This window comes from Magnolia sinica, chromosome 6 (genome assembly GCF_029962835.1).
Source record: "Magnolia sinica isolate HGM2019 chromosome 6, MsV1, whole genome shotgun sequence".
Taxonomy (NCBI): domain Eukaryota; kingdom Viridiplantae; phylum Streptophyta; class Magnoliopsida; order Magnoliales; family Magnoliaceae; genus Magnolia; species Magnolia sinica.
In genome coordinates, this window is record NC_080578.1 from 97,658,931 (window position 1) to 97,672,032 (window position 13,102).

Consider the following 13,102-nt stretch of genomic DNA (forward strand, 5'->3'; position numbering starts at 1 on the left):
TTACAACAGCCCACGTCAAAGGTGGGGCCCACACAATGAATGATCCACATCAAAGGTTGGTCCCACATGATAGATGGTGGATGTAAAGGGGACCAAGCACACTTGAGGGATAAAAACTTATCATGTTGAAAAACAAACATGCTTTTCCACTTTTTAGTTAATAAATATGTTTTTTACTAATCACACTTATTTGTTGATTAATTAGAAACCAAGATAAACTACTTGTGGCATAAGCAACTTATCTAAAGTAGCTTACAATCCAAACACTCCCTTTCGTGCAAGAATTTACTACTAATACATTAGATGTAAGTCCAAATCACCACCACATGGGCCCAGTAGTAGCCAAATCAGCTCAAAGCATCATTTTCTCAGCAATTTAGGCATGTGTAAAGATCTGCTCGGTATAATTGTTCGATCAAATGGAGGTCTTGAAGAAAATTGATACACTGGACAAAAGAAGTTTTGAATTTGAATGGTTCCAGTCAATCTCCTTAAAGAAAATAGATAGTCGGAAAATTGTAAATGTCCAAAAGGTTTCAAATTTGAATGGTTCCAATAAGTCTCCATAAAAATAATAGAATAGCCAGAAAATTTTGAATATCCAAAAAGTTTCCATTAACATGGAAATCAATGGTATTGGCCAGATATCAAAACATACATTAACCTAATTTTCATTTAGGGGGTTTTTGATGGGAGAAAATGGAGGTAAATGGGGGAATAGGGAGTAAATTGAGATAAATGGCATTAAAGGGATGTTAGGATGGAAGTAAATGCATGAAAATGAAGTGGAAATAAATGGGCCAGTAAATTAAATCCTCTCCTTGAGAGAAGATTCACAGTACATCGGGTGAAGTGCCACTCATACACAGAAATAATCCAATTATCAGCTACATCACTAAAATCACAGATAAAATCATCCAAATTGTTCAAAAGTTGGCCATATAATTGGACGATTAAATGTTTATGATCCATACGTTTGCGACCACCTGAGGTTCAAAATTTCCTCATTTTTGCCTAAGTATATATTCCAATGGATTTATTACAATCATTCTGTTAAATATCATATATATACACTAATTTGAGATGTTAAAGTTAATTTATTATATCACACATGTTCTCGTGAATATATTGAAAATTTCCAATGCATTTTGATTCCTCCCATGTACTCCCCAAATGGAATATTTGGATTTCAAATGCATTTCTTCCAATTTCATTTCCCATTTACCTCCAATGACTATTTCCTTACAGTGTTGCAAAAAAGAGGAAATTATTTACAGTAATTAAAATGGGAAGGGGTTTCCTCTTTCATAGCCAGAACTGAAGGGCTAATGGCCCGAGTGGACGAATGTCCTCAGGAGGGGATTTCCCACGGAAGTGGAAGCAGATCTGCAAAGGCTGTGAAACACTAAGTTTAGCAAGGCGAGGCCCTAACATGACAAGATGTGATTGATTCGAGCTCACATGTAATGTCATTTAAGCACATACTCAACGGAATCACTTTCAAACACACTCTACATTAACCATCTCTAACAGCAGCACATGACCTAATCAAATCTCACCACATCAACACCTCACTAATCTCTAGTATTTCCTAGGTCTCACGCCTGCTTTAGTCGTCTCGGCAAATCCAATTGGATTGGTTTCTGCCTACGTTTTGGTGCCTATTTTGTCCAGTGGTAGAGATGGAGGTTCGCAAAGTGCAACCAAACGCACAACAACCACCATCATTTAGATCAAAATAGCGTTTCAGCCCCAAAAGCCCCTTCGGAGGGTGTGCACAAAGGATCCCTGAATCCAAGAAAGAGAAGGACCAAATGTGCCATATGCAAATCAAGTTCCAGTATGCAAAAGAGAACGGAACTACTGCAACTAGAAAATCTATAAGCTAAAAATACACAAAAATATGGACATCAAGGATAGCCTAAGAGAAACAAAGTCAAGGAGGAGAGAAATCTAAGCTATAAATACATAAATGAATTTACAGAAATCTGTACAGTCGGAATTTACAGAACCAACTAGAACTCTGAAATAAAATCTCTAATTTCCTACACCTTAGGATGATCGGAGAAGACATCACGGCACTTGAGTCTGGTTCCGCACCAGCTTGACACTGCTGTAGAAGCGCTTCAGGTCTTTCATCGCCCTCTCCTCAATCTGAATGGAGCGGATTGAAGAGGGTGCATCCACCTCTGGCCTGAACCAGCGACTGGGGCCGTTGGATTCTGATGGAGAACCCTGGCTAGATGAAGTGACAGAGAAACCTGCAGTCCTCGTTTTGGGGCTGTGAGAAATGCTCAGGTGGTGTTTTTCCTGCTTAAGAGCAACAGAAGAACAGAACCCAGTTAAGTAGAGATTGTGTAGATGTAGAATAGATTATTGCTCTGGCATTTGCTTCACCACTCAGAAAAGAACATTGCAAAGGATCTCTCTCTCTTTTCCTTTTTTTGGGTTAGCTTGTTAGTACACACCCATGTCAATACACACATTCCGCTGTTAGCCACCCCCACTAGGGATCGATTACCAGGACCTCAAGTGTTGAAACGAGGCATCTCCACTCAATCTAATTGCAAAGGATCTAAACAAACATGGGTTTGTCATCGCTGGCCCCAAAAATTGAACCTTTAATTTTAAGGCTGGCATTTCACATGCAAGGGGCCCCACGTTTCCGCAATCCAAACTGTTCATCTAGTGGGCTGTGGGCCCTACATAGATGGGTACCGCAGCAAAGAACTCCTGCATCAGAAAATCCTAACCATCCAAAATTGGCTGCGAGTAGACAGGTTAATCGAAAACCTGCTGATGGTCCAAATGGAAATGGGAAGATGCCTGATAACATGGCAGCTGGAGCTATTCTAAAGTGGGGAAGATTTAGGTCCACCTATTCAGGGTGGCACTCACCAATGAATGGTGTGAATTGCTGAAAATGGGCCCTGAATGCACTGAGTGCTGACATGAATGAAAAGGCCTGTAATAGCAAGGGCATTTGATGACACTCTTAGATTACATGCCAAAATGAAAATTGATTTTCATATTTTATATATATATAGTTTTGCCCAATCATGCAAATCATGGAAAAAGGACTGGAACATTTACAACCACAGCACTTTATGGAGACACGCACACACACAAGTAAATAGTGATACGTGTCAGTTTAACATTATCATCATCACTTGTCAGTTAATAAGGAATGGTATTTGCAGTGGCTCACATGCAGTTTCGAAATACAATCCCCCTCACATGCCATTGGGGTACATGTGCAAGATCCAGGCCGCTCATCAGGCCAGGCCCATCTTTAATGTGCCCAAGCCTATGTACCTTGGCCACTGAAAATTGGACACAGACACATGTATTGGTGACAGACAAGGTTACAAGGTATGCAATGTCGAAAAAGGTGATTTTAAAAGTCAGATTGACCAACAAATTCATACAAATATTTAAAACGTGAAAGTAATATATTTTACTGACCATATATTAGATTATTTATATGAAAACCAAAAAAATATTAACTCTAGTATGGGGGGCAACTTGGATGCACACAATGCAGACAGAGAGAGTCGGTCGACATAGATCTCCCACATTGAAATGTGTCAAGATTTCCGCCCGCCATTTATTGATGGTGGGATATATGTGCACGCTGGCTCTCAGTGCACGCTGTGCACACCCAATCTTTTCACAAACCCTAAAAGTCAATTTCTTAGAGGTAAAAATGTTTCACAAAAATAAATGAACCATCTTCGAAAAATCAAAAAATTAAAAATAAAAGAACATAATAATTAAACACAGAGTTTCTTTTATGTGAGCCATCTCTTGAATTGTCGGAAATGCAGAAAACAACATGTGAAGCAAGGAGTTCTTTTATACGAGCCATGTCTTAGGAGTGTCAGAAATGCAACAACACGTGTAGACAGCACCATTTCAAAATGTGCTGTCGTTGTTACATAGGCCCAGCAGAAAAATCAGCTGGATCCACTCATAAAGTGGATGGCATTTGCATGAAGAAGTGGTCTTAAAAAGGGATAATCAACAATCCACAGTGAGCATACAAGCATGGCCCACCTGATGAGTGGACATGCCTGATATTAAGCCAGGGCATACTAATAGTGGATCTGCCTGATAAACGGTGGAGACCTTGCACACATGTCAGGCATTTCCAACTGCAAATGGCATTCCGCTCGGTTAACAAAGCCCTGAGAATGTTATAAGATGGTGACACTACATTTACATACCTGCTGCATTTGAATGTCTCTCAAAGACGGCCGACTTAAGACGGGCGAAGTCCCTGAAGTAACCCAAGGTGGAGTGCTCTTCTCTCCATCAGATACTGGCGACACCCGGGCTGGGACCACAGCTATTGGGCTCGACGGTACCCCTGAAAGAAATGAACTCAAATGAATTTGTCCACCATTTCCTCCCTCAGCAAAATCCTCAACTCGCTCCCTCGTCCTCCTATTTGGCTGACTGTCCTTTGTTTTACTCTGCTCATTCTGAATGTCACGGAGAGAAGTGGGTCCCTTTGAAATCTTGGCCCCACCCCATGCAGGGCCCTCACTTTTGGGTGTTTTGGGTGTTGGTGGTGGAGCAACCTCTTTTGGAGCATCATCAAGAGCGCCACTCAAAAACATTGACAGACCACCTTTCTTGTTCTTCTTCTTAGACGGAGTTGATCGGGAACTCTTACTATTATGCGGGGAGTCAAGAATATCTTTTGGACTATGAAAATTGCTCTCTTCGATGGTGTGACTGTCACTAGTTTCTTTCCCATCCATGTCTCCCTATCAAAATGCATGATAGGCCACTATATTAAGAAAAGTGCCAGCTTATAGAATTTCAGCAGAATTATGCAATACTAACAAAGAAAGATTCACTGAAAAATAGAAAAAGGTAAAACTTGTAATGTGCAATCAAACCTCCCTATTAAAATGCATGATAGGCCACCATATTAAGAAACTGCCAGCTTATAGAATTTCAGCAGAACTATGCAATAGTAACAAAGAAAGATTCACTGAAAAATAGAAAAATATGAACTTGTAATCTGCAATCAAACGATGAACATCAAAAGGATACAAAGTTGACAACCTCACCATTCTTTGATCCTATCGACATGGGAGAAGTGCAAAGTGCAAAAGTACACCTTGCAGGTACTTGTGGCTCACGCATGCCCAAAGTGCATGTTTGCGATATACATACCATGCTCTTCAGGTCCACCACACCAAGTAGATCCTCCCAAAAATCAGGCTAGTCAAATGGCCACGCCTGGCGAGCAACACTAGTCGGTAGCATTTTAACCATCCATGTCCTTTTTACAGATCTGGCCTACCTGACCAACCTGATATCTGCGCCATCTCATCCCATTGTACGCCCACCTGATAAGTGGATTGATTCTCACACACTTGTGCCACATTGGGATGCTTGAGTTCTCAGTACCTCAAAATTGCACTCGCAAACATGACTTAGAAACAGTTTATTGCTGCAGAAGAAGACTGCAATGGAAATTAACCAGCAATGCTGATATTTCCAGTTTTCACACAATGGAAAAACATCCATTCATATCCCTTTTTTTATACATGGAATACCTGATGAGCGAACCAGCTAATTTTTGTGCCAGCACATGTATGTAAGGTACACCTGATGAGGCTTGCAATGTGTGTTGAGTACATTCCTGAAAAGGAAGTGTGATGTGAATGCCTGCTATCAGAGGGTAGGGGAGAATGTAGTCTGGTGTGCCCTACGTTCTGTCGAAGCTTGAAGGATAGTGAGGCTGATTCTCTGTCATCTCTGCTGCAGGAAGTCTCAGCTAGTTATATCCGTCTGGAAGACAAGGACAAAAGAAACTCGGTGGTTTTCTGTTAAATCACATGGAAGCCTTTGACTAGCTGAGATTCTGGAAAGGAATCGCCAATTCTGCCATGCCTATGTTTGACAAAATCTCATTTTCTTTGGGTAATGGAGCCAATATCAGATTCTGGGTGGACATTTGGCTAGAAAATCGATATTTAGCGGAATCTTTCCCTGCCCTGTTCATTATTGCCTTGGACCCTCATTTCCTTGTTAAAGATTGTTTCTCCTCTGATGGTGGTGGAGGGTCTTGGAATCCCCTGTTCCATAGGAATCTTGCAGATTTTGAATTTCAGGAATTTATTTCCCTTCTTTCTATCTTGTAGGATGCTCCTATTCCCCTTCCCTGTTTGCCGAAGGATTCCATAAGATGGTCTCTGTTGCCCTTAGGTCTGTTTTCAGTGCGGTCCTTCTACAAGTCCCTCTCGGCTTCCTCTTTCTCTTCCCCCTGTCATACCAGTTGTCTGGTTCTATGGAGTGCCGCCCAAAGCTGTTGTGTTCGGATGGCTCAAAGGAAGGAAATGAATTTTGACGATTGATAACTTGAAGAAGCGTGGTATGCAGATCCCGAATGCTTGCCCTCTGTGTCTCAAGGCTGAAGAGTTGGTGGATCACTTGCTGCTTCACTGCCCCTTCTCTTCTGACATCTAGTCGAGCATCCTTAAGCTTGCCGGGATCTCTTGGGTCATGCCTAGTGGTACAGAAGACCTCCTTTGTGGATGGCACACGGATTTAGGAGGATCCCTAAGAAAAAGAAGGTGGAGGATCATTCTTTTGGCTGTGTTCTGGGCTATCTGGGCTGAGCGTAACAATCGTTGCTTCAGAAATAGCTCATCTTCGGCTGCAGGGGTGTTTTCTAGAGTTAGTTTCTTTTGGAGATTGGGCTCCTAGATTTTTTAGTTTTTTGTTGTTGGGGAGCAGTTTCCTTTGTAGTTTTTTCCTTGTTTGTTATTTGTTGTGCTTCAATAATAGTATTGCCTTTCACAAAAAGATCACTCACACATGCAACACTATCTCTGTGAGTTCATCTAACAAGCAGGAGACAATATCATCAAGTTTCTATTATTATTTTAAAACAAAACTGACGCAAGACAACCAACCACTTGCTTTAAAAGCTCGAACTGATAAAGCATGACGAATCGAAACACCCTACACCCTCCCACCCCGAGTGTGCCCCTGCATCCCACAAGCCACCCACTCGAGCCCAGTGTGAAAATGCCCATGTATTAAAAACTTCTAGATTTATCATACCTTTGATTGCTAATGTAAAAAACTGTTCATACATCCACAACGGATCCAAGCAGAATGTTGTCACCAAATATATCCCAGATGAGGGGAGGAAAGCCTATTCATAAAGCCCTAGAGAAGGGCTAGGCCGCGCCAAGAGAGTGACATGCACAATGGGCTACATGTGGACGTGTGCCCGTAAGATGCACAATGGGCTACATGTGGACGTGTGCCCGTAAGAGGAAAGAGGAGAGAAGCTCTCTCTCTCTCTCTCTCTCTCTCTCTCTCTCTCTCTCACACACACACACACACACACACACGCACACGCACACACACACACACACATACACACACACACACACAAAATGCTAGAAATTCATTAAATTTTGAAGTAGAGCAAAAGAATTTTGGATCGGTGCTATTTTTAATATGTTATAATTATCTTTATATTACATAATTTATCAAAGAAAAAGTTATGAAGAACTATAAGGGGCATAAAATCATGTTCGTTTATCATGGATAGGGCCTTCGATGGAATGATTGATGAAACAGGATTCAAAAGCCAAACCCAAATAGCTAAGTGAAGGCCATGATGAATTTATTTCTTTTCCCCCTCCTTTGGAGAGAAATAGGCTATTATGATGATGACAACGATGAATGAAGAAACATGATTTACAATTCGAGACAACGGAGCTGATTCCTTGGCTGATTGTTTGGCAAAAGGTATAATGAGAGTCTTCATATGGTTGTGGAACTCATCTATTGCCTTAAAGGATACTGCCTCTATTTTTATCTTTTAACAAATCGTAGTTTTTTATTAAAACAGACATTCCATTTGAACAATATGACCAATGACCATATGTATAAATTCCCCAATGGTTTAGTTCACTGAGCAGAACAACGTTATCTGATTTCTAAAACTTAAAGGAGAACACGATATTGTGATAAAAGAATGAAAAATCAGGTATCAATAGTTTTGGGATTGCCATAACAAAATAGGAAAGGAAAAATAAAATTAAGTTAAATGTTGTAGCTTCCAGGGATAGACATCAAAAATAAAATAAAAATTAAAAGCCTGAAACCATTACGAGATGCAAACAAAACAATGACAACAAGGACAAAAAAAAACAGTGAAAATCTACTCAAGGCATGGAATAAACCTACACTTCTAGATAACAGGAGATAAAAGCTTGCAAGACTGACCTTTTCTTTAGAAAATTGAGGGGTTTTGACATCTGGGAACCCCTTGATCGAGTTTAGTTCAGCACAGATTTCGTGCTTTCCAGTGTGCGGTTCTGGCTGTGACGCCCTCTGCTTATTCTTTCTCCTTTGCTTTCTGGGTGTCTCCAACTTCTTACTTCCTTTCCCATCCGATGAGATCAAAGATGGTGCTTTGTCTTGCGTCTCGAGTGGAGAACCAAGCTCAACGAGTGCACTTTCAAGAGTGAACCTGGTTTGGAGTTTTGCTATTTGCTGGTCATCAAGAAGATGACCACTAGATTGCTTATCCTCAAGCATCTCTATCTGCTGCAGCTTCTTCCGCAGCGCTCTGACTTGTTTGGAGATGGCTTCGTCAGCGGCATTTTGAGGTTGTAGAAAACCATCCGCTCTTTGGTCTCTGTAATTGTTTAACATAGGTTTCTCATGATTGGCACGCAGCCTATGGTATCCACTCTCACTATCCTCCTCTTCACTGTTAATAACAGCAGGAAAAGTAGCTGTGGGAGTGGGCAACCGACGATAACTCCATGTCTCAGAGGACCATGCATCCAGTGACTTCTCTAGCCTTGCTAGGATTTCTGGTGATGCACTTGCAACTGCTGGTGCCGAGACTGTGAAAATGTAGTCAAGGTTCCGAATAGCCATCTCCTGCATAATCAATATCATTAGCTTCAATCATAAGCAGCGCTAAGAGTCCTACCCAGTTATTTGAGAGGAATCATTTAGTGCTGATGCATCAGGATACAAAAAGTATCCCAATGCTGTCGTTCCATGCAGTTGGGCCACTGTAGATGGAAGATTCCTTAAAAGCCACTTAAGGATGGGTGTTCTCTCCCATCTTGTCCCCTGTTTTGTGGCCCACTTGATTCATGGATTGGCCTGATTTTTCAGCCTTAAAGGCAACATGAGCCAACACGTCTGATGAACGGGTTGGATTATGTGAATCCATCATGTGGACCCCACAGCTGTAAGGTACCACCATTACATGTGTATGTGATAGGCTCCATTTGGATGGAAGAGCGTCAAACAGACTAGAAGATCCTAACCTTTCAATCAGTGGAAAACAAACAGATGAGAACAAGTAGAATTTAGCAGGTCCCAGAAAAGGCAAATATATGATTTTTCTTTTGAGATATGGGAATCTTGAAGCAGAACATACACAAATACACATATTTACATAGTTTGTCACTTAGTTGCAGGATCCTTCTAACAAGGTGGCGCTCCCGCTTCGAATCATGCTTTGGACTCACACTCCTCCTCTCTGCTTCCTAGCTGTTTATACTTGCTAACATTTCAAAACAGATGCTTCACCGCACCCAAACCAGAATTTATTGTCTCAATATTTCACGCTTCATGCAACTATAGTTAGTCATTTTCACGATGACTATGTCCAACGAAAAGACAATTTGAGAGTTCCTGCTATGTAGAAGTATAAAGAACAATAGAAAACCCTCCAAAATGAGGTTTTATTTCCCCTTAACCTAATATACCATGCCCCCCAAATTTTTGGATCAAAACTGAAGCCCAAAAAGCAAGGGTCCTATGTGCATGACACGCAGCAAGATAGATGAGAAAGAAGAGGAAAATGTCAGATTTTTGCACACATGTTGGTTGTTTTTTGGAGTTTCTCCCACTGCAGGAAAGAGGATGCTCATGGTGGATTATTTGTAGAAAAGGAACATGATCATCCCTAATGTGTGCTTAATGTGCATGGGAGAGTGGAATCAGTGGATCATTTAATTCTTGCATTGTATCTTTGCCAGGGCCATTTCAGACCAGTTTGTCGACCCTTACCAATGATGATGGATGATGCTAGGATTGATTGGTTACTTTTTCCTTCCTTGGCATGAGGGGACCGTTGGTCATAAAGGAAGTGTTGTGGAAGCTTGCTCTTTTAGCCAGCTTGTGGGCCATTTGGGTGTAGCACCATGGCAGATGTTTCAATAATCGTTACAGGCTTCCATACAAAGTGTTTAGGAAGGCAAAGCTGAATGTAATAGCTAAGGTTTCATGGCTTAAGGTCTTGGCTAATTGTTCTACTGGGGGATTTGGTTTGTTGGTCAAGCTAAGGGACCTTGAGTGTTTGTTGTTTGCCTCTATTTTTGCTTTTCCCCTTTAATAAATATCGTCAGTTCTCAACAACAACAACAAAGACCTCCAAAAATTCACACTTTTTATTCCAATCTCATCCACCTACACCATATAATACATATGGCCTTAGAGGTTTTTATAAGTACAAAAGATAAAGATCTCTCTTTCAATTCCAGACTTTACTGATTTTAGATCTATATCATATCCTAACAATTGACATCTAAATTTCAAAACCAAAAAGGAAAATACCAATTAAAAAAATATTCTAAACCTTAAAAGATCTTTCCAAATGGCTAAAATATCTTGATCATATGTTCTACATTCAACCCCGCAATCTTAGGGGATCCATCTAATGGTTGATTCTTCCAGCTAGATTTAGACGTCGAATATTGGCAAATGGTTGATTCTTGCATGATTAATGTTCTATTTCTAAAAGCTTTCCTACTTTTGTTAATTTTCTAAAACTTAAAAATGGTATCATGAATTACAATTCAATTTGTTTCACCCTGACGATTTTACAACCCAATCAGATCATCAACATCGATATGGAATCACGCTGAGACAACATGGTTTGGGTAGGCTCCATTAAATAGGACCAAACTCTTGACTTTACAAAGAAACAGTTGTTTTTTCATTGACCCACCACATCAAACTTGAATATCAAAAGAGGAATTCTCATCTTGTGCCGCTTTAAACATGAGAACGGAGCACCTAGAGGCAACAGAGACAACTTTTTCGTACTGTATTATCTGTCCCACAAACATGTCATGTATGCACAACATCAGTTCCATGAAAGTGTAGAAATCACTTCTCAAAAGTCAAACTGACCCATCCACTAGGTGGGCCAGACCTTTATGCTGAGCCAGAACATTAGTTCTCCACAAATTCCAAATGTGTTGCCTACCTGATGAGTGGACCTCATACCAGGTTATCTTCATGGTGAGGTCTACCACTTTCATGGTGCTGATGTCTGACACAGCTAGTGCTGATGTCAGAAGGAAAGCTGGTACGGTACTGGAAGTTAGGGTACCATGCATATAGGTGATCTTTAAAACTATGGTGTTGCACGAAGAGTGAAGAAAAGTGGCAAGAGATTCAGGTGTGGGGGTCGGGAAGCATCCATTTCAAAATGTTAGCAAGTATAAACAGCTAGGAAGTGGAAGTGGGTGCACTAGTCCAAAGCACAATTGAAGCCAAAGCTGGACCTAGTTAAAAGGATCGTGCAAATAAGCTTTAAACATTGGTCCTTGGGGGTGCTAAATACAAAAAATTGACCAATCACATCGTAGAGCCACATTTGAGGGTGATAATAATGTTTTTCCACCAAACACGGTATCCATTATGGTTCAGGTAGGATTGGAAATGTTCCACATGTCGCTTTGGCAGAGAGGAGAGGAAAATGGTACCTACCAAATGTGGTTCACATCTTCATTAACAACCTAAATGCATGGCGGAGCTGATATTATTCATTCCACCAAAAATATCTTTTCCTGCTCACGTGGGTGCATACAAATGCACTCTAAACTAGGGTTGCAACTTGGCCAAACCCGAGTTCGGGTCCAATTGGGTCAAGTTGTCAAGGTCCCCGGTTTGGGATAGGGTTGGAAAACCTCAGTCCTATTTTTGAAATCAGGTTGGGATTATGATGAGCAAATTCAGGTCTGGTTGGATGGGATTTGGAATAATCACATGTATTTGGGTCGGGTCGGGTTGGGTCAAGTTGGGTCCAGTATATAGGAATTCATGTTGGGTTCAGGTTGGAATTTGGGTTGGGTAGGGTCGGGCTCGGGTTGACCATCAAGCTGATCCAACCCACCAGAGTTGCACCCCTACCCTAAAATCAGATCATCATGGAAACAAGGAAATACAGTACTTGTGATGCAGGTCATTGTAATGGAAGTTAAATGATTACCTCGCAGTGCGTCCGAAGATCATCAGCTTCCAGAGAATCTGCAATTTCCAAAAGTTGTATAGAATTCCTCGGCTCCACCAGAAACTCTGCCACCACTTTCTCACAAAGGCTTTTCAGACTTGGCACGGATCTATTAACTGAATCATCCTTGTGCATGGCAGATGCCTTTTTACTATCTTTTTCCGTATCATTAAAAATAAAATCCTCATCTAACTCCAATTCATCGCCATCATCTAACCTTTGTTTCTTAGGAATTTCAACCAATTTAGGGGGGTAAACAGGATGGTAAAGCGCACAAACCACCAGCAAATGCGTTTCACCGACAGAAACTGAGGTGGCACGCTTAACACCATGTAAGCGAGTAGCAATGGGAGTCTCATTCTTATATTTCTTCCCATCCCACATGTAAGCATCTCCCGTCTCTGTAACTGCTGCAGTCCAGTACTTACCAGCGGAAATGCTCACCAGATTCCTCCCACACAGTGAATACAGCTACAGGAAAGAGCCATCAAGATAAGCCAGAATTTAATGAAGAGCCCAGCAGAAGGCTACTTAAAAGATTGGGTTTCAAACCGTACTTCCTCAAACATGCCAAGATGCCATGTAGGAAGATCCAGTCAATTCAGTAGGTATGACCCAGCCAATATGTGTCTGAAAATGTGGCCGAACAGCCATCATTAGCAATGCATGGATGTCAAATGTGTATATGGTCATCATGTGAGACGCATGACGACAACCACAGAAATGTGCATGGCGGGCAACCTGATGAATGACAGCAAGGTGCACATATGCCACATTGCCATGTTGGGAGTAGGA

The 13,102-nt window shown here is 41.2% G+C and overlaps 1 protein-coding gene across 7 annotated transcripts in view; it reads right to left on the reverse strand.

Annotated features, from left to right (window-relative positions):
* Positions 1-1,852: 1,852 nt before the first annotated feature.
* Positions 1,853-13,102, reverse strand: part of LOC131249198 (uncharacterized) — a 35,374-nt gene continuing 24,124 nt past the window's right edge. For 5 of the 7 annotated variants that reach the window (XM_058249815.1, XM_058249817.1, XM_058249819.1 and 2 more), the window contains 4 exons: positions 12,287-12,778; positions 8,266-8,931; positions 4,227-4,772; positions 1,853-2,310 (listed from right to left, as the gene is read on the reverse strand). In XM_058249815.1, the coding sequence (XP_058105798.1) occupies positions 2,074-2,310; positions 4,227-4,772; positions 8,266-8,931; positions 12,287-12,778 (1,941 nt within the window). In that variant the 3' untranslated portion in view covers positions 1,853-2,073. Of the gene's footprint in view, positions 2,311-4,226; positions 4,847-8,265; positions 8,932-12,286; positions 12,779-13,102 lie in introns of those variants that run through there. The other 2 variants (XM_058249820.1, XM_058249821.1) reach the window with 2 other exon arrangements.